The 23206-nt window shown below is 35.4% G+C and overlaps 1 protein-coding gene across 4 annotated transcripts in view; it reads left to right on the forward strand.

Annotated features, from left to right (window-relative positions):
• Window positions 1-23206, forward strand: part of EFCAB11 (EF-hand calcium binding domain 11) — a 199246-nt gene that overhangs the window by 85187 nt on the left and 90853 nt on the right. For 2 of the 4 annotated variants that reach the window (XM_007472635.3, XM_007472631.3), the window contains exon 6: window positions 13649-13831. The exons of the other annotated variants lie outside the window; for them this stretch is intronic. In XM_007472635.3, the coding sequence (XP_007472697.2) occupies window positions 13649-13805 (157 nt within the window). In that variant the 3' untranslated portion in view covers window positions 13806-13831. The remainder of the gene's footprint in view (window positions 1-13648; window positions 13832-23206) is intronic. 4 annotated transcript variants of the gene reach the window in all.

Below are 23206 nucleotides of genomic sequence, written 5' to 3' on the forward strand. Positions count from 1 at the left end.
TGTTTCTTATAAACAGCATATGGTGGGGTTTTGGATTCTAATCCACTCTGCTATTCGCTTGTGTTTTATGGGAGAATTTATTCTATTCACATTCAGAGTTATGATTACCAGCTGTGTATTTCCCAGCATTTTGATTTCCACTCCTAGTCCTGCCTTTTCTTCTTTCCCTATTTCCTTCCTTCCTACCAATATTTTGTTTTTAATCAGGCCCCCTAATTCCCACCCTTATTTTACTTCCCTTTTTATCCTCCTCCCTTCTTATTCACCTCTTTTTTTCTTTACAATCTTTTCAATACTACCCCCACCCTCTCCCTACCTTGTACTGCTTCCCTCCCCAACAGTGCATTTGTTACCCTTCTATTTCCCTATAGGGAGCAAATCAATTCTCTGCCCCAATGTATTTGATTGTGCTTTCCTTTTTAAGTCAATTTCAGTGCACATAAGAGTTGAGAATTTCCTATCTCCAAACTCTTTACCCTTCCAGTACATTGATGTTCTCCCCCTCCCACCATGTGTTACTTTATGACATATAAATTTACCCCTTTTTGTTCCTTTATCCATTTCTTTTAGTATTAACCTCTTTTTTAGCTCTAGTTCTATGCACTTACATACACATATATATGTATTTATGCATACATATATCAATATATGTATTTATGTCTTTGCATTTCATTCTATACAATTTGTCATTGTTCCCTCTAAGTGTAATACTTCTAGCTGCCCAGGTGATAAGGATTTTTAAGAGGTACCAATGACCTCTTTTCTTATAGGGATACATATCATTTTAACTTATTGGGTCTTTTTTAAAAGTTGGGGTTTTTTGTTTTGTTTTGTTTTTCTTTTTTTCCTGTTTTTTAATTACCTTTTGATAATTCTCTTGAGTTCTGTGCTTGGGCATCAAATTTTCTGTTCAGGTCTAGTCTTTTCTTTACAAATGCTTGGAATTCTTCTATTTTGTTGAATGACCATACTTTCGCCTGTAAAAATATAGTCGTTTTTGCTGGGTAGTTGATTCTTGGTTGTAGACCTAATTCCCTTGCTTTCTGGAATATCATAGTCCATGCCTTTTGGTCCTTCAGTGTAGATGCATCTAGATCCTGTGTTATCCTCACTGTAGTTCCATGGTGTCTGAATGACTTCTTCTTCACAGCTTGTAATATTTTTTCCTTGTTCTGATACTTTTTGAATTTGGCTATAACATTCCTGGGTGTTGTCAGTTGGGGATTAAGTACAGGAGGTTATCTGTGGATTCTTTCAATCTCCATTTCTTTCTCTTGTTCTAGAATATCGGAGCAGTTTTCTTTAATAATTTCCTGTAGTATGATGTCCAGGATTTTTCTTTGGTCGTGGTCTTCTTGTAGACCAATGATTCTTAAGTTGTCTCTCCTGGAATGATTTTCTAAATCTTCTGTTTTCTGAATGAAATGCTTTATATTTTCCTCAATTATTTCATTCTTTTGATTTTGTTTTATAGTGTCCTGCTGCCTTGTGAAATCACTTCTTTCTAGTTGTTGTATTAAGCTTCTTAAAGACTGGATTTCATCCCTGGTTTTTTGGTCATCCTTCTCCTGGTCTGATTTTTTTTTAGGGGATCTTAACCTGAGAGTCTGCAAACTCATTTTATTTTTATTTTTTAAAATTATTTATTTATTTTTAAACACTATTTTATTTTATCATTTTCACACATTATTCATTGGAAACAAAGATATTTTTTCCTCCCCCCTTCCCACCACCCCTCCCATAGCTGATGCACGATTACACTAGATATCACATGTGTCCTTGATTCGAACCCATTTTCATGTTGTTGGTATTTGCATTAGGGTGTTCATTTAGAGTCTCTCCTCAGTCATGTCCCCTCAACCCCTGTAGTCAAGCAGTTGCTTTTCCTCAATGTTTTTACTCCCACAGTTTGTCCTCTGCTTGTGGATAGTGTTTTTTCTTCTAGATGCCTGCAGAATGTTCAGGGACCTTGTATTGACACTAATGGAGAATTCCATTACATTCGATTGTACCACAGTGTATCAGTCTCTGTGTACAATGTTTTCCTGGTTCTGCTCCTCTCACTTTGCATCACTTCCTGGAGGTTCTTCCAGTCTCCATGGAATTCCTCCACTTTATTATTCCTTTGAGCACAATAGTCTTCCATCACCAACATATACCACAATTTGTTCAGCCATTCTCCAATTGAAGGACATCCCCTCATTTTCCAATTTTTGGCCACCACAAAGAGCGCAGCTATGAATATTCTTCTACAGGTCTTTTTCCTTATAATCCCTTTGGGGTACAAACCCAGCAGTGCTATGGCTGGATCAAAGGGCAGACAGTCTTTTATCGCCCTTTGGGCATAATTCCAAATTGCCCTCCAGAATGGTTGGATCAATTCACAACTCCACCAGCATGAATTAATGTCCTGACTTTGCCACATCCCCTCCAGCATTCATTACTTTCCTTTGATGTCATATTAGCCAATCTGCTATGTGTGAAGTGATACCTCAGAGTTGTTTTGATTTGCATCTCTCTGATTATCAGAGATTTAGAGCACTTTTTCATGTGCTTATTAATAGTTTTGATTTCTTTGGCTGAAAACTGCCTATTCATGTCCCTTGCCCATTTATCAATTGGACAATGGCTAGATTTTTTTTACAATTGATTTACCTCTTTATAAATTTGAGTATTTAGACCTTTGTCAGAGGTTTTTGTTATGAAGATTATTTCCCAATTTGTTGTTTCCCTTCTCATTTTGGTTACATTGGTTTTGTTTGTACAAAAACTTTTTAATTTGATGTAATCAAAATTGTTTATTTTATATTTTGTGACTCTTTCTATGTCTTGCTTGGTTTTAAAGTCTTTCCCTTCCCACAGGTCTGAGATGTATACTATTCTGTGTTCACCTAATTTACTTATAGTTTCCTTCTTTATGTCAAGTCATTCACCCATTCTGAGTTTATCTTAGTGTAGGGTGTGAGGTGTTGATCCAAACCTAATCTCTCCCACACTGTCTTCCAGTTTTCCCCGCAGTTTTTTGCTAAATAGTGGGTTTTTGTCCCCGAAGCTTGGGTCTTTGGGTTTGTCATATACTGTTTTGCTGGGGTCACTTACCCCAAGTCTATTCCACTGATTCTCCTTTCTGTCTCTTAGCCAGTACCAAATTGTTTTGATGACCACTGCTTTATAATTGAGTTTGAGATCTGGGACAGCAAGGCCACCTTCCTTTGTATTTTTTTTCCATTATTTCCCTGAATATCCTTGATGCTTTATTCTTCCAAATGAACTTTGTTATGTTTTTTTCTAAATCAGTAAAAAAAAAATTTGGAAGTTAAATGAGTATGGCACTAAATAGATAAATAAGTTTGGGTAGGATGGTCATTTTTATTATATTGGCTCATCCTACCCATAAGCAGTTAATATTTTTCCAATTGCTCAGGTCTAGTTTTAGTCCTGTGGAGAGTGTTTTGTAGTTGTGTTCATATAGTTCCTATGTTTGTCTCGGGAAATAGATTCCTAAGTATTTTATTTTGTCTGAGGTGATTTTGAATGGGATTTCTCTTTCTAGTTCTTGCTGCTGAGCTGTGTTGGAAATATATAGAAATACTGATGACTTATGCAGGTTTATTTTGTATCCTGCAACTTTGCTAAAGTTGTTGATTATTTCGACTAGCTTTTTAGTTGATTCTCTTGGATTCTTTAAGTAGACCATCATATCATCCGCACAGAGCAATAACTTGGTCTCCTCCTTGCCTATTTTAATGCCTTTGATTTCTTTTTCTTCCCTAATTGCTACTGCTAGTGTTTCTAGTACAATGTTAAATAATAGAGATGATAATGGACATCCTTGTTTCACTCCTGATCTTATTGGGAATGCATCTAGTTTATCCCCATTATAGATGATGTTAGCTGATGGTTTTAGATATATACTGTTTATTATTTTTAGGAACAACCCTTCTATTCCTATGCTTTCTAGTGTTTTTAATAGGAATGGGTGTTGTATTTTATCAAAGGCTTTTTCTGCATCTATTGAGATAATCATGTGGTTCTTGTTGGTTTGCTTGTTGATATGGTCAATTATGTGGATGGTTTTCCTAATATTGAACCAGCCCTGCATCCCTGGTATAAATCCTACTTGATCATGGTGGATGACCCTTCTGATCACTTGCTGGAGTCTTTTTGCTAGTATCCTATTTAAGATTTTTGCACCTATATTCATTAGGGAGATTGGTCTATAATTTTCTTTCTCTGTTTTTGATTTAAGCACTTTCTATATGTAGATAGGTGCTAAGGAAACATAGACAAGAATAAATTCATCCTTGTCCAAAAGGAGTTTGCATTCTATTGAGAAGCTAAGAAAGGAAGCAATGCTTGGACAGATTAGTAAATAAATAATTTAAGGACATGGAAAAAGCACTCACCACTGAAAGGAGATGAGGGAAGGTTTCACACAAGAGATAGCACTGAAGCAGAGCCTCAAATGCAACTAGATATTCTAAGAGGTGGATATGAAGAAGGAGGACATTTTAGGCAGATGCAAAAAAGCAAAAAGTACAAAAGCCCAAAGGAGAAAGAACTGGAACATCCTATATAGGAAATCTCAAGTAGGCCAGATCAGCCAGACTATGTTGGAAAGTGAGGGCTAGGGGAATAGTGAGTAAAGATATAATGTAAAATAAATCTGGAAAAATTGTCTGGGTCAAGAGTATCTAGGACTTAAAATACCAAACAGAAAAGTTTGTATATTATCCCAGAAGTGGTAGGGAACCTATTAAGGAAGATTCTTGAGTTAGGAGAGAATCAGTTGTTATGTCACTTAGGAATATCAGTTTGGTAGTGGAGAAAAGGGGAGAAAGTAAAGAGAGAAACACTCATTCTCCCCAAGTCATTTAATAAACTCAATTTTCAAAATACTCTTCTTCTTTCTAAATAAACTAATTTCAAATTAAGTAGTAACTGTATTATAACTTCCACTATACAAATATATTTGAGAAAGTAGATGATCAAGGAAATGATCATGTGACTATGTCTATATGAGGAAAATAACTTGTCTGGGCATTCTTGGTGGAACAGGAGGACAGATGAACATAACAATGGTACAAGAAAGGAGTTATCATCCTCCCTCTGAAATCCTTCCTATATATGTACCCTTAATAAGTAATTTCTGATTTCCTTAGAGAATAGGGCTATTCTTACAAAGCTAAATAAAATTGTTACATATACATTATATAACTGCAAAGTGTGTGGTACTTCTAGGTAGTCCATAAAAACAAACTTTTTTTAGCACAGTGACTTGCACAAAGTAAATGTTCTAGAAAATAGGAGAAACCTAAAGGTCAAAGGGTACTTTGGAGTTATAACTTTCAAAATTGATGTAATGTTCAGGATAATGAAGTTCTCCAGAGCTTGATGAAATTCAGTATATGTGGAGAATGTGTGTTCCTTGAGAATAGGAGCTATCTTAATTTTCTATTTGTATCCCCAGTGATCTGCACATAGTAAGTCCTTAATAAATGTTTAGGACAACTGGGTGGCACAGTAGATAGAGAGACAGGCCTGGAGTCAGGAAGATTTGAGTTCAAATTCAGCTTCAGGTACTTACTAACTATGAAACCTAAGGTAAGTCATTTAACCATGTTTGCCTCAGTTTCCTCATCTGTAGGATGAGATCAAAAAGAAAATGGCAAACCACTCTGGTATCTTTGACCAGAAAACCCCAAAATGGAGTCATGAAGAGTCAGGAATGATTGAAAGGAGTGAAGAACAACAACAATAAATGCTTATTAATATTTATTCGTTCAAGTCACCAATATGAATACTAAACAGCACAGGCAACAGGATAGATCCCATGGGCTCTCCAGCAGAAGTTCCCTTTAAATTGACTTTGAACATGCAAGTTATTCAACCAGCTCCATATACTACATACATCTAGCACATATCTTTCCATCTTGTCCCTGTGAATGGGATGAGAGACTTTGTCAAATGCTTTGCTAAATTCTAGCTAAACTAGTATATCTACAATATTCTGTATCACTTTTATCTCCCCATCAAGAAAGCAAGTGAAATTGATCTGGAATTTCAGAAGCCATGCTGTCTATTTCTTCTTCATTTTTTCCTTTTCTAGATGTTCTTTTGTGGTTAATTCAATCATTCTTCAGTCATGTCTGACTTTTCATGACCCTATTTGAGATTTTCTTGGCAAAGATACTGGAGTGTTTTGCCATTTCCTTCTCCAGCTCATTTTACAGATGAGGAAATTGAGGCAAATAGAATTACATTATTTGCCCAGGGTCACACCATTAGTAAGTGTTTGAGGTCCGATTTGAACTCAATAAGATGAGTCTTCCTAATTCTAGACCCAGCATACACCACCTAGCTACCCTTCAAGTTGTTCATTTAGCATCTTTTAATATGTTCTTGAATCTTGTCAGGAAGCAAAATTATCTTCACTGGCAAAGCCGATTATTAAATTTTCAGTGTGAGCATTTATACCTCAGAAATTGGCAAATGCTACAAGTCAGGACTTGATCTATTGTTTTCTTGATTAAGAAATGATTAGGAAAATGCTAATAATGCAGATTAAACCTAAAAGTATGTCTTTTATTTTTAGAGAGTCAATTATTAAATATTTACTAGTTTACTGCTCATATGATTCATTTGGGCTTGGGGACCCAATTGAGAGCAGCTAGGGGCTTTGTTACCCTCTACTTTTCTTGGGTTTCAACTCCATTAGCAGTTTTTGTTCTGGTCTTTTTAATTTAAAGAGCATTTTTCTTAACAGAGGAGGCAGAAAGAAAATAAAAAGCTGAACAGCAGGCCCATCTCTTCCTTGATTCTCCTATTTTCCTTGGTACAACTTTGTATATTTTTTTATATCCTTCATTGTCTTTGCCAACTCCAGCTCATTTTTTTGCTTTAGTGTTTCTTACACGATTTTGCCATATCCATCCTCCATTACTTGACCTTTCTTCTATCTTTAGTACCATGTGTATTTTAAAAATCTAAATTGGTTAATGAGTTCTTGGTATATCACATCCGTTTCTTTAGGTATTTCCCATTTTGCTTCCCTCCTCATTGCAATTGTGTCTTTTTTGCCTTCATAATTCATTCTTAAGAGCTTTGAATCTCTTGGAGTCTGACTTCCCTATAGAATTTTATTTAGTTCATGGGATCTGAATCCTTTGAAATCTTCTTTGTCAAAATCTAGGCTACCTGTCCTCCAAGCCCAGTTTTTCCCTAATTTATCACAAATTCATAGAGTCAGTGGTCACTTTTCCTCAATGTTCTCATTATTTCCACCTTCCCAACATATTTTCTACGGCTGGCTATTGTTCTTTCTCCCAGCAACCGTGGATTGGGTATTTGACCTGGAGTCACAAAGACCAAAATTCAGATCAGGCCTCAAGCATTTTCCACTTATGTAAACCTGGGAAAATCATTTAACCTTTTTCTGTTTCAGTATCCTCAGCTATAAAATGAGGATAACAACAGCACCTCCCTTCTTGAATTGTGAAAATCAAATGATATGAATTTGTAAAGTACTTAACACAGTGCCTGGCACAGAGTACGCATTTAATAAATCTTGTTTCTTTCCTTCATTTCTTGTACTAATTCCCATTGACATGCTAATAGAAAGAGAACTTCTCTGGGAATCCAACCTAGAGAATCTGTTCCAGCTTTATTCTTAGTAACCATCTGACCTTGAGCAAATGTCCTCATCCACAAAATAATGCATTTGGAGCAAATGATTTCTAAAGTCCCCCATCCAGCTTTAAAATTTGGTTCTGTGATTCCTTTAATTTCCCCTGACCTACATTTGTTGAAACTGCTAATGAATAGTGAAATAGTCCTAAGCCAAAAAAGATAAGGAAAAGTAGAGGACCTGGTTGAGTCAATGTGTAGATAATCAACCTTCTCTGACTGAGAATCAACCTTATTTGACCTGCAAAGCCATTAAGTTTCAGATAATATTCATCTATCCTGATGTTTTTTTGGCCCTCTTTGCCACATTATTAGCATGAATGCTTATATAGTATTAACATTAATATGAAGCCTTTTATCCTAAGTGATCCCTTAGAATGTTACACATTACTATAAAACCTCTTTACGGTATTTTCTGTTAACTTTCTCTGTAATGGGAAACAAAAATTTAAATCTACTTGATTCTGCTCCAGGAAAAATGTGTTAACTGGCAAATATTCAAGTATAATGCAGAAATATTAGTTGGCTCAACTGGTCTTAATGGGTTCAAGTTATAAAGGTACTGAAGAAGTGGAACTTTGCCCAGGTTATGAACTGTCTCTATCTTGATGCTATTGGAAAATGCATAGGAACATCACTGAAAAGAGATCACTTGAGAGGCTGGTTGAATGGAACATACTTAATAAGATGTATATGATAGACTCCCTTGTATGACAAAAGCAGTTATGTTGGCTCTTGACCTAAAACATTCTCTGCTTCATTATTCTATTCAAAATTGACTATTCTGTAGGAACATTGATAATTCTTCTGAATTTCCTCTATCACATCAGGCTCACTTTTACCAAAATTATTTTTAAAACTTAGAAAAGCATTATTAAGGTCCTGTTATGTACAAGCTACTAGCCTAGGCACTGGAGATACAGATATATTTTTTAAATTGTACAAACTGTCTTCAAAGAACTTAGACTTTAACAGAAGGAATAACAGTCACAGATAAGTAAGGTGCAAAGTACAATATGAGGGCAAGGAATGGTTCAGATAAAATGACTTAATATTTGGGAGACAGAGAGCAGGGAGGAGTAGAAAGGAGGAGGGGAGAGAGGGTAAGAAGGAAAGAAAATTTGGAACTAAAATGTTTTAAAGGAATTTTAATTTGAATAAAACAAAGGATTGGGTAAATGGGGAAGAACATTTGAGAGAGATCTCTTTCACATGGAGATATCAAGAATGTTTCATGGAGGAGAGGTCTACTTGAGCTAGACCTTATAGGAAAAAAAGGTAGGTCCACAGTTCTCTCCAGACCAGATCTTTTGCCAGGCTTACCTAATTCTGTTAATAGTGCAAGGTTCCTCTTCTCATCCCTATTTTTAAAAATGCCTTTGCCTTTACCCAGTCTCCCCTTCTTTTCTTTAAGACCCATTTTTTTTTTGCCAAGCCTCACTTCTATACTTGTATACCTGATGCCTTCCCCTTGTGGAGATTGATTAATCAATTATTTCCTCACATTCAATTTCTACTGCTGCTTTTTCTTTTCCCTTGCCCAGGGTCAAACTCATGGCTTTTCTGTTCTTAAAACAGAAACCTTCCCTTGACTTTTCTGCTTCCTTGAACTATTATAGAATCATAGATGTAGAGCTGGAAGAAACCTTAGAGGCAATCCAGTTCAATTCTCATTTTTTTAGATGATACCCAGAGAAGTTGTGACTTGCTCAAGTTCATATAGGTTTGTAAGGGTCAGAAACAATATTTGAACCCAGCTTTCCTCTGACTCCAGAGCTGGTGTTCCTTCAGCTATCCTTTAACTCTTCTGCCATTTAGCTAGCCTAAAAATAACCTACACACAGTCATTGCCTCCTCTTTCTTCACCACCATTTCATTCTGGCTTCTTTCCTCACCACTCAACTAAAATTATTTTTTTCAAGATAAAATCACTTTGTCATTATAAAATTCAGTGGCCTTTACTCAGTCTTATCTTCATTGTCCTTTCTACAGTACTTCATACTATTAACTATCCCATTCTTTTGAATACTCTCCTGTTCCATGACTTCCATGACCCTTCCCTCTTCTGATTCTACTCCAACCTACTCTTCATTTTCCTCCTAATACTCTCTAAAGGTAGGTACTCCCCAAACCTATATTCTCATTCCTCTTCTTTTCATTCTGTATTCTTTCTTTTGGAGATCTCATGTATATTTTTTAACATATGGTCTATTATGGTAAGAAAATTAGGTAGACTCTGCCCCATGGTCAAACCAGCTATAGACAGAGAATATAAGCCACTGAAATAGAAGTACTGAAACTTTGGATGATCAGGGTGAGTGGGATAAATAGGTATCCCCTTGACAGTTTTTGCATTTTGGTTTCCCGAAGTCATATAGATTCCTGCATCTCTGGAAGGCAACGAAACTACCTACCCATCTCGGACTAAGGATCTAGATTCTCAGTAGATGTTCAGTAGATGTTTTGAATAAAGCCTACCTTTCCTAATCAGTGGTATATGCCATCTGACTGCCTTCGTTCAGAGCTGATGTCTACTTCATCTATTGTTTTAATTATTACCTCTATAGTTCCAAATCTTTATTTTCAGCACCAATAAATAGCACTTGCTCTTTTCAGCTTTTCCATCTACCTAATGGATTCTCCACTTAGACATCCCTCAAGTATCTCAAATTCAGCATGTCCAGAAATGAACTCATTATTTTTCCTTCAAGCCTATTCCTCCTCTTAACTTTATTTTTCTGTTTTCATTGACGCTAACAATTTTTAAAATGTTTTCTCATTAGCTATAGAAAGGCATTTATGTAGATTCTTTTGACTTGAATCATCTCTTCTCAACACAAATAATTTTATTTATTCACAGAATTCTTAGTGTGGAAACTTTGTGGCCTTTCTTATATAACTCTAGGAGTTTTTTACTGACCTGGTAACAAACTTTAGCAAATGGGGATGCAAGAAGAATGTCATCTACATAGTGCATGATTTTGCTTTCTTTGAATTGAATTTTCTTTAAATCTTGTTGCAAGATTTGACAAAATGCTTTTGGGCTATCGCAGAATCCCATTGGTAATCTTCCCCATGTCAACAAATCTATCTGTATGCATTCAAATGGAGTATATGATAAGGGACAACCTCCTAACCCTTTGGTCTTATAAACTTCCTGATTGAACTGCATACAAATTTTACATTTTTGACAGACTCTTATGGCATATGAGGATATTCCTGGTGCAGTCCAAAATTGTCTCACTGAATCAATCATGGCTTGGGTTCCATAGTGTCCTTGTGCATGTATTGCATTGCACATGTGATAGAATAATGTTCTAGGCAGGATGGGCTTGTCTAGTTGTGAAAACCATATACTTCTTATTTGTTTTGCCCCTAAGTTCTTTATCCATGACTGAATTTCCTGTTCATTGTAGGCATTAGTTATATTGTCCTGTTCAACTATGGAGAAATTCAATACATGTAGAAATTCTTCTCTAGCTCCCAATTTTGCTGTGATCATTAGCTCCTGTGTGTGATCTACAGTGGATTATTGCTACTTCCTTGAGCAGTTGTAGGGCCCCAAAAAGTTGCATTATTACTTTGGCATATGCATTCTCTTTGCCTGCACTTGTCAGAAATCCTCTGTTTCCAAATTTCTGCTGTGGCATGAATTACTGAGAATGCGTACCAAGAATCTGTGTAAATATTGACCTGTTTATCTTTCCCAATTTGCAAAGCATTTAATAAAGCAACTAGCTCTGCCCCTTGAGCTCTCACATGTTGTGGTAAGGATGCATACCATAATGTCTCTGTTTGTGTTACTATTACCACTCTGGTGTACCTTTCTCCATTAACTATCATGCTCGAATCATCTGTATACATTTCAGTGTCAGGTTGTTCTAGGGGAGTGTCTTTTAAATCATTTCTTGGTTTTTCTACTAATGATATGATTTCCTGGCAATTATGTATGGGTTCCCCTTCAAACGGCAGATCTGGAATTAAGGATTCCGGATTCAATGGTTGGCAACATTTTAAAGTAATGTTTTCATTGCTTAGTAACACAATTTCATATGAGAAAGTCTTTGCTGTGTGCAAGCTTATAAATGACATTTCTTCAATATGGATTCTAGTTGGTATAAAGAGTAGACATTAAGTTTTGATCCTAATATCAGATGTCTTTTGAATCATGGTTTCTCTGGCTGCAATTGCTCTCAAACAGGGAATCATTCCTTTCTCAATTATATTCATCTGTGTACCAGAATATGCTACTGGCCTAAAATTTGGTCCTAAAGTTTGGACTAACACTTCAGAAGCTATGCCTCTTGCTTCATGTACAAAGAGATGGAATTCTTTGTTGTAGTCTGGAATACCTAAGGCTGGAGCTGTTATGATTGCTTCTTTGAGCTGTGCAAAGGCTTAGAGATACTCTTTTGTTAGTTTCAAAGGTTCTGTGACTGTGTTTTTGGTTAAGTCCATGAGGTATTTTGTTATTTGGCTATAGCCTGGGATTCACTGTCTACAGAAACCTGTTACTACTAAAAAGGCTCTCAGTTGTTTCTTAGTCTTTGGCACACTGAGCTTCTGTATGTCCTCTACTCTTTTCTTGGAAATCTTTCTCATCCCCTTTTCCAAGATGAATCCTAGGTATTCCACTTTAGGCATGATCCATTGTAGTTTTGATTTTTTTGTCAAGATTCCAGATTATATTTGTTTTCTGCTTACCATCTGTTAAAGTTTTCAATGGCTGAAGATAAGTGTAAATCACTTGATTTCATTCATTCCCACATATTCTGGAGCATTATTCTTTTTAATCCAATTATACTATGCTCTAAAAAAATGTATGATTCTAATTTATGGGAAAAAAGCAAAAGACAATGAAATGGCTGTGGTGATTTTAGCTATGAGGGAGGAGATGATACAACTAAAGCAAATGATTAAGCAACTGACTGAAGAGAAACAAAATGGCAAATATATTAACACACAACAACACATACCTAAAAATAACAATATAGCTAAGCAAGGAAAAACAGATGGAGCTGAAGGTGGAATACAAATATTGCTACTAAGATATCAATAGATATTTCTATTTGACTGACATCAAGATTAGGGAACTATGTATATTATTGTATTATATGTAAATAATCTCTATAAATAATGTATATACTATAATTAGGTTAGTAACATAATGATAGAGGCTGTAAATATTTAGCATAGCATGTATATATGTTGTACATAAGATTATAGGTTATAGATTATATAGATTATAGGTTATAGATTAGACTAGAGACAGATAATAGTTATAATAAGTAGGAAATAGATTAGGAGTAAGGTAAGTTCAACATAGGATAGACAATTAGTTATACTTAGAAATAGACTTAAGCTGCATTTGCAGATAGTAATGTTTTAATTGTTTATTGTAAAGCTGATGCTGAAATTGTATTTAATGGAAATATATATTGATAAAATAGTTCGCAAATAATAATAGATATATAAAATAGGAAAACTGTTTGTTTTAGTTTAACTTAGCAAGCGTAAGTAGTATTAGCACTAAGATTCAAAATTCTTTGTAATGGTTTTGTTCAAATATTTATTGTACTGAATTTATTGTAAAACCCTAAAACTACCCTGACCCTAACTTTCCTGCATAGAATTCCTTAGAGTAGATAAAGCTAGTATAGAATAGTGATAGAGTAATTGAGGGAAATTTATTATTTGGGGGGAAGTAGTTAGAAATTAGATTTAGTAGATTGGTAACTGAAATAAAAATAAATGACCTTGGCAAGGTCACAACAAAAAAAGGGGACAATTGTGGAAAGGAAAACTAAAGCAAGTTCTGGACTTTCTCCTACTGAGTTGGAACCCACAGCAGTTGGAGTGTTAGAGAGAAGATAATGACAAGACTGACAGTTTATGAGGGGAGGGGTAACTAGAAGTAGTAGTTGGTCTTGTGACTTGCACTTCCTTCCTGGCCCTGGAACAGGAAGGAGACTCTCTCCCTGTATATGGATAGAAGTGCCTCTATTCCTGAATTTCCCAACTGTATGCTCTACCTGGATCCCTGTGATTGTGTCCATCAGACAAAAGGATTAAGGGAAGCAGTTTGGACTGTAAGGCCAGTCTTTAGGACATCAGCCTGAGGAGACAGGCCCAACCAGCTCTGAAGGTCAGAACTTTTCTCCATCTTGCTTTCTAATGCTAAGACTTTGAACTTAAGAAAACTAGCACAGATTAGCACAGACAGGAATAACAGAAACCCTCCACCAGCCTGTGAGGCTTGGCCTCAACTCAAAAGCAGAGAGAGACTCAAGCCCCATTTATGGAAATCCCTCTTTCCTCTTCCCTGACACCTCCTCAATTCAAACTTGTTATTAAAACTTTATCTCTATTTGAACATCGCAGTCAGATAAGAGGACTAACATTTCAGGGCAAATAGAGGGAGCTGAACCTCAGCACAGCCATTTAATTATAAATAGTCCTTATTGGACCCCTGCTGGGCCACCTTGGTCTGGGAGGAGGCTTGTCCTTCAGAAGGGTCCCTGCTTACCTGCTCTAGGGTATTTGCAACATCAATCTATAGAGAAGACATCCCCTCAGGCTATGATAAGTGGCCCATTTCTCAGGAACCCCATTTTTCAAAAATAGCCTCTCAGCAGGGGGCATCTCACTCTTTTTACCTCACTGGCAGCCATATTCCCTCTCTCCCTTCAACTCCTCTATTCCCTGCACAAATCCTTCAGTCTCCCGTGTTCTTCAATTCCCCATTTTCCCAATAAATATTACATTAGTGATAAGGAGCACCTAGATAATTTTATGATGACTAACTACATCCTGCTTTTTATAGTTAGGGTATTTGTGGAATATGCAAACTTTTTACATAATATTTTATTCTTTCCTATTACATGTAATAACTGTTTTTAACATTTGTTTTCCAAAATAATGAATTCCAAATTCCTTCCCTCCCTACCTCCTCCTTTGCTTTCCCTTAGATGGGAAGCAATTTGATCTAGATTATACATCTGTGATCATGCAAAACATATTTCTACACTGGTCATATTGTGGAATAAGACTCATGTAAAACAAAAAAAAACACAAAGAAAGTTAAGTGAGAAATAGTAATTTCTATCTGCATTCAGACTCCATCAGTTCTTTTACTGGAGGGGGATAGCATTTTTTGTCATGAGTCCTTTGAAATTGTCTTGGATCATTGTATTACACAATCATTTTTAAAGAGGTTACTTTGAATTGTGAGAAAAATTGTTTATACTTGTAAAGTTATAAGTAAATGTCAGATATTATCATAGAAACCTACATTTGATGAACTGTAAAAAGACCTCATACTCTCAAAAATATTCAGATGGATTTGTGATTTTATCAATGTGCTTATTCCCTCCAGTGATAAGGATCACAACTTATCTAAAACTACCCATCCTAGGGGACTCTTATTGATGTTCTCATATAAGTTTGCCATGGGTAATCTATTCAAAGTATCAGAGGCTCTCTTTTCTTTCCCTTGACATTTTAAGAATACCAGTGGCCAACAATAGCCTTTGGGTATTCCTTATTTTGACTATTTGGCCAAACCATCTTCTTTTTCATTCATACTTTTTCCCCATCTTTCTCCTGCTGCTTCTGCTTTCTAATATGGTACAGCTTACTCACACTCACCTTGTACCTCTCCATTGTGGTCATACAGAAGAGTTTGTTTTCAGTTTTTCCAAATACTGTTTTTCCAGCCACAGAACACTAGAAAGACACTCATATTAAAAAACATGGAGCTTTGATTCAGGGAGGAGAATGAGTTTTTGTTTGTTTATTTGTTTGGGTTTTTTTGCAGTTTCTGGAAGAAGAAGGATCTCATTCTCCTCCTCCTTTTCAATTCTCGAAGTGGCTGTGCCCTAGCTATATGTTTCCTGATGGATGAGCTCTATTGGTTGTACATACAACTGCCTGTTATAGCCTGGGCAATAGAAATTCCTGATCCACTTAGTTTTTCCAGTGAGGATGGTTGGGCAAAACTCCTACACTTTCTTGTGGATCTCATTCAGGAGATTCTTCACTGACCTATGATGCAATCAACACAATGTCATCAACAAACAACATCTTGTCTAAGAACTTACCATTTCTATGGATTCCTCCTTGACTTGTTTTCTATACTGCATCTCCTCTCAGAGAGTGATGTTTCCTTGTTTTATGCCTTACTAATGCTCAGAAAGTCATTGAACAAGGCTATGTCTTTTGATATCTTTTCCAAGAAATCTTACATAATTTTAAAGCATGCACAGGATACCTCTTGTTCAAGGAAAGCCTTGAAGGCACCATTTAAATTTACAAAATCAAATGGTTTTTATAGTCTACAAACAGTAAGCACAGTGGGACCTTGTGTTTGCTCTATCTTTCAGTCAATTGTAGAATGTTAAAGATGTCTACTGTTGATTATTATCTGTGAAAGCCTGCTGCATGTTTCTCTCATGTTTTTTCTCATAAAAATTTTAGATAGATGAAAAAGGAATATGTCAGTGGTTACTGATCTTCCCTTGGTCCCTCCCGTCCCCTGCCCCCCCCTTTTTTTGGTCATTATAAGGGGATGCATAGATTATCAGCTATATGGCACTATAAATAGAGTACAGGGCCTAGAGTCAGGAAGACTCATCTTCCAGAGTTCAAACTCAGGACTTAGTATCTCAGATACTTAGTATCTATATGGCCCTGGGAAAACCATTTAATCCTGTTTGCCTGTTTCCTCATTTGTAAAATGAGCTAGTGGAGGCAATGGCAAGCCATCTTTGCTAAGAAAACTCCAAATGAGATCACAAAGAGTTGGACATGACTGAAAAATGACTACATAAGAACAAAATAGATTAATATATAAGCAATTACTATTTGCATAATGCTATATGGTTACAAAAAGATTCACATAAATTATTCCATTTGAACTTCACAATTACTCTGTGAATTAGGCATTTGTTATAATTTTATAGATGAGAAAACTGAGATCTAGAAAGTTGAAATGACTTATTACCCAGATAGTTAGCTTTTAAACCAGAGAATGTTGATGGATTTTTAAAAAATTCCATTTCAATCATCAACATATTTATTTTTCAAATAAATGTAAAATGTCTCCAAGTTTTACTACTGTAGCTCCATTTTGCCTTTTATGGTTAGCCAGTTGAGCAAAATCCAAAATATATATTTGATGGGAAAATATCCTAATATTCTAACAAATCTGTGAATAGGACAGCTAGGTGGCACAGCGGATAGAGCACTAGGCCTGAAACCTGGGAGATTTGAGTTCAGATCCAGCTTTGACATTTAATAGCTGTGTGACCCTGCACAAGCCACTTAATTTCTTTTTGCCCCAGTTTCCTTTTTTGTAAAATGAGCGTGATTATAATAGCATCTACCTCACAGGGTTGGTGTGAGGATCCAATAAGGTAATAATTAAAAAGTTCTTAGCACAACACCTGGCACATTGGAAGCACTTCATAAATGTTAACTATTAGCTATTATTAAATAGTTTGTTCCATAAGTTTTATATTGGTATTATCAAATTCTCAAGACCATGTGGCATGTTTTCTCTTTTTAAGATAGTAAGCTATGTTACCAAAAAGCCAAAAGGCCCTCATCTTTGAATTTATATAAAGAGGGAAACTACTACCTCTAAGATTTTATTTTGGGGTAGAAACTAGTGCAAGAAAGAACAATTTGGGGTTGGAGTTTTTAGGTATTCAAATTAGATACACTCATTCGTTTTTAAAGTAATGAGGTATTTTCTCATTCTGTCTACTTTCATTATTTGAAAGCCTATTAACTTTAACAGACTAAGTATGGAAAATAACAGATTTTTTTATTTAATTTGCTACTGCAATATACTGTACTCTGGCTAACCTCTAAAACTGAATGAATTAAGCCACATTCCTCTGAAGAGGGGAAACCATAGCTTTATCCTTTATATGTGTAGGCTATAAATACTATTATTTGTATTGCAGTAGAGATATAGGAGCCTGATTCATTTATAAAGCAGACATAGCTTCCATTGTTCATCTGTTTCTTTTCCCCTGATGTTCAATCTAAGGTGTTGTGTCTCCTTTTCCTGGATGGAAGAAGGAATCATATTGTATGAGCATTTTTATTCAATAATATGCTCACATTGTTTCACCTCTTATTATCTTTTGCGCTACAAGAATATCTGTGCTGCATATTGAGATAGCTAATGCCACTGCTAGAAAGTACAAGCTAATTTGGTTAGAAGATAATGTAATATCTCAAGGTAGCAAAACTTAATTAAATTAATAGTTGGATTTAAAATAAGAAATGGATTTATACTCAGTTTTTGATGTGGAAGATTAGCAAGGTAAAAACACATAAATTAAACAGTAGTGTTAACTTCAGTGGCATTCCTGGTAACACCAATTTCTTATGATCTCATTACTGGTGTCCCTCCTTTTAAATAAATTTGATATATGAGGTTTTGACCTTGAAATTTTTTAAATTAATTTGTTACATAATCTGATAGTTTGAATTAAACACTTTTTTAGGCAGGTGTATATTATTTATTAGTCATAGGTAAGTGATGAGACACTCTCCTCAAGGTCCTTTCTAGTTCTTATATTCTAAATTTTTGTGGACAACAAGCTTCCATGAGCTATCCATATGAACTCAGAGAATCCATAGAATCCAGAAACTCTTCTTTTTTTCATTGGGCAGAAAGGTAAATTGAGTGAAAGAGGGACAAGAAAACCACAGATGATAAGACCTAGAATCTCTGGAGATCATTCTCATAAGTCACAATGTCGTTGATGAATTACAACATCCTGAAGTGAAACTGATCACCTTTATAACTCCTGACCCCAAAGGTCTCAATTAAATCTACAGAGAAATTAATTTCTAAGGTAGAATTTTTTTTACAACTAACTTTACTAAAATACATCTAATTTTAAAAGGGAGAAATGTTTATGTTATTTTCATTTATTAAGAAGTCAGCTTAGGTAAGAGTTAGTGACTTAAATACCTTCTTAACATGATAACTTTTCCCCACCATCATCTTTTTAGGGAGTTTGCAAATATAAGGGTTTTTTTTTAATTCTATACTAACTTTCCAGTAAATCATTATAACAACACAAACATATATATCATATATCTCTCAAAAAGTCTTATGCAGTTTTAAGCTTTAATAGCCTAAAATCACACTAAGACTTTTGGAACACTCTGTAGGAATATAAGTTAGGGATAAGACTGGTTTCTAGGGTTAGTTGCAAGAAGGGAATTTTGAGATAATCCCTGGGAGAGGATTCTGGTTAGGAAAGGAATTGTGGGAGTCTAAAACTGAAAATAACTCAACTTTACTTCCTTCTTAGATTTCATCTGAGCTGGAAATAGGTCTTGTCTCACTGCCTACATTTCCATTAAGGAGGGGTTTTGCTCTAAGAGATTCTTCCCTGGATAGCTAGGATTTCATGGAGAAATCTTTGGCATCAAGGCAGAGGATTGGACAAAACCAATTTTCCCTTAGTCCAAAGATCATCTGCCAGTGGTCTAGTTGCCAGAATTCCTCTTGGGCTAAGGTAATCCAAAGCTTTCCATCTATAACTTTGGGCTACTTACTCCAGCAGCCAAACCCAGGGGTTTTCCCTTTCTTTATTAATTACTGGTGGGAGGATTAGATGAAGTCAGATAGCTTGGGAAAGGGTTTTAGGTAGGACAGGGAGCTGTAGGCGGGGCCCAGAGAAGAAAAAGAAGGCTCCCCTTAAGCAAGGGTCTTTAGCAATTGGGTGGAGGTAGTTTGAAGAGTGTAAGGGTCGTACCTACCAGTTTCTCTCATTCCTTTTATTAAAATAAATTTTGTTTCCATAATTCAAGAGTTTGTTGTTTAACTGCCCCATGGAGTTCCTAGGTGGGTTGTAATATTTAGCATCCCTCTAGGACAGTTCCTCATTACAACTCCATATTATTTGATTCTATCTTATTCAATAAAATGTGAACGGTGTAAAATGAAATTAGAAAATTAACAACATGATTATTATTTTGAATAAAATAATAAATGATACTCATGGATTATTCCAAGTTGTAGTAGTTATGACTTGGCTTTTCTGATTAGTTGCAGAATCAAATAGGCAACTAATAGCAACAAAGAAAGAGAAGGAAATGTCAATAAACCTAGTAAAATAAAATAAAGCCTTACTCATAAGGTTACAGTGCTTGAGTTTTTAATGGTACAAACAGATTTGGCAAATAGGCAGTTTCACACAATAGTTTGTTGTGTAGGTTAACCCCAAGACCTAGCAACATGAACTGTGGAGAGTTGAGGACCTTGCTCCCAGCAAATATAGATTTTAGGGGTTCTGCAGAAAGTAAACCATAGTGTTCACTTCAATGACAAGTGCAGTGTTTCTTGGCATTGCTCAGGAGATCTTGATGCTGAAGATGTATGCCTGCTGTTTGGGGGCAGAAAGACTCTTGGGATTTCTCTTCTCAGTCTCCCAGGGAGTCTACCTTGACCTTGTTTCTGATGGAACCAGATTTTGATTAACAAATTAGTCCTTCCCATATTAATGGATTATTATAAAAAGAAACAGAAGAACAAAATGGAAGGGGCAGCAGGAGCAGTGTGTCCAACACAGGGGCAAAGATGCCAAGAAGCTTTAAACAAACACATGAAGACAGCTCCAGAAGATTTTCAGAGTCAGACTCCAAGAGTGGAGATGCATGGGTAGATCATCATTTCCCAAATTCTTTTAAATTCCTCTCAAAGCCTTCCTTCAGGGCATGCAAGGATTTTCTCTTTCTTAGAAGTTTGTTTACTTTTTTGTTTATTTTATTTTATTTCATAAGTCAACAACTATGATAAAGAGATTAACCATTGCATTTCTGATCAGTTTGTGTTATTGAACAAAGATATTAGACCAGACTCCGTGGTGTCCATATGCATCCCTCAAGGACAATAGATTTCCATGAAGCAAGAATAGAACAGTAATTAGCTGGAGAACTGAATAGACAAAGAGACAAAAGAAATGTGACTTCAGCAATCACACAAAATGGAGCAGTAATACAGAATAGGATCAATTACAGAAGAGAATCAATTATAAAATGATACAGAATCAATTTAATTTCTTCAAGTAGTAAGCCTCTTTAGGAACCCTTTTCTCATTTTAAAAATCTATTAAAAATTATAGTTTTAGATATGGAAGGGGCCCAGTTTATAGATGAGAAAATTTAGGTCAGTGGAGATTAAGTAATTTACCCAAAATTACCCAACTAATAATTGGCAGATCTCAGACTAGAACCTACTTTTTTGGACCCCTAGACTAGTCTTTTTTTCTCTAAGCCACATCATTAACTTACTTTTGAATCATATTTTTAATTTGTATAAAAATAGAATCTATTTCAGTAATTCCTATTCCTTAGTTGCTAGATTTCAGTGTAATTTGTTCTGTCCTGATTTAGCTTTGTCTGGAAAAAAGTAATGTTTTTTAATGGTATGTAAATACCAATCATTCTCATGTATAAATACAACATAGGCAAATAAATTAGAAGTTTCCTGAAAGCAAGGAGAATGTTTTTGCTTTTTCTTTATATCTCCAGTGATGAGTAACAATCCTGATGAATAGTAAACACCCAGTAAAAGTTTGTAATTAATTTATACATATAGTGAATTTAATGGAAGGTTATTCTGGAGAAGAATACTTCTATTTTATTTACATATGCTAAAACCAGAATAATATTTTGAAGTAAATATGTGCATTTAAGTATTATACTTTAATATTAATACCTAAAAAAAAAGCTTTGCAGGGGCCTTAAAGAACACTATTTAACTTTTCCTTAAAAAAGCTTTTACTTGCCTTATTTGAAAAAGATGTAAATTTTAATCATTTTGTTTTTGTGTGTTCATACATAAATACTGTATCTTAAAATGTGTATAACTATTAATATTTTTAAAGAATATGCTACTCAGACTGCCCTCACTTTTTCAAAACACTATTCATTGTGTGCTGCCTGCAAAATGCTAATTTCAATAATAGCAATTCAGGCTCCTAAACATTTTAAATGGGCTCTGTTAAAGAGTCAATTTAATGAACAAGGTTAATGAAGGAGTCACCATTTCATTTCATTAGCAACCACATATTTAACTAATTTGCTTTCCCAAACACTTTTCCTTTCTAGTTGTTCTTTTTCTTACATTTTCAAATGTTGATTTATTGAGCAGGATGCTAGATGTATATGTTTAAAATGTCCAAAGAGATACCTATAATAGATACAGAAAGATGAATAAGATTAGTACTGCCTTAACAAGGTCTGGCAATTCTAGTCTTTTTGTTGTGACTTATCATCTGTTGGTATTTGGATAATGTGTCTAAGTATTTCTATGCATCTTATTTTGAATAACAGTCTAAACCATTACCTAAATGACCATTTTCTGTACTTCAACAAAATGTATTAAATATTTTCTGTGCAGGGTACTATATTATGGCCAGGGTACAAATATGAAGGTCTCTGCCCTCAGGGAGCTTACCACCTAGTAGAGGAGATAAGATTATTATGATAATGCTTCATCTATATATAGTACTTAAGGTTTTCAGAATACTTTCTCATAACTTTATGAGGCAGACAGTACAAATCTTATGACATTATTTTATAGGTGGATAAACTGAGTTTCTGAAAGAGTAAGTGCTCTGCCCATGTATATAAAGAAAAAATAAAATACAATAAGTGCACAGGGTGGGGCTAGAAAAGACAGAAGGGAAAGGAATAAACATTTAGTACTTACTATATACCGGGCACTGTGCTAAGCCCTTAAAAATATCTCATTTGATTTGATTATCACAGTAACCCTACAAGATAGGTTCTATCGTAATTCTCATTTTATAGTTGAGGAAACTGAAGCAAATAGAGGCTAAAATGACTTTTTAGTCCCAGCTCTTTCTCCATAGTACTGCCTTAACTCCCTCTAAGAGGAGAGGTCCAGCAGAATTCTATGAGAATCTCATAGATGTGTGAGAAATTACATAACTGGAGAGATCAGGGAAGAAACATTTCATAGAAGAGGCAGCACCTTTGGTACAAAAAAGGCAAAATTTTACCACATAGAGAGCTGTGAGGAGAATCTCTTTCAGCAATAGAAGATAATATACACAAAGGGGACCCAACAAGATTGGCAAAAGGCAGCGTGCCCAGAACAAAGAATGGATGAAAACCAGGACTGTACGGCAATACTAGACAAATCACATTGCCACATTAAGGAAAACCTTAGGTGTCAGGATAAGGAGCTTATAGTTTGTTTGCTTTATAATAGGGAGCTACTAAAGGTTCTCAAGAAAGAGGGATATGGTCCAACTTACATAGTAGGAAAATTACTTTGGCAATGTTCTGAAGAATAGATTGAAATTTATGATTAAGAGGACTTAGTCATAAAACTTTGGGAACCCAAATACTGCAACATATCAGGAGAGTCAGCAAGTAAATCATTTCTATGGGACCAAAACTCCTCCCAACAAAGATTGCAGCCCCTCCATGCATTATGGAATGATCTTCATTGATTGCTTTC

The sequence above is a fragment of the Monodelphis domestica genome, chromosome 1 (assembly GCF_027887165.1).
Source record: "Monodelphis domestica isolate mMonDom1 chromosome 1, mMonDom1.pri, whole genome shotgun sequence".
Classification (NCBI taxonomy): Eukaryota; Metazoa; Chordata; class Mammalia; order Didelphimorphia; family Didelphidae; genus Monodelphis; species Monodelphis domestica.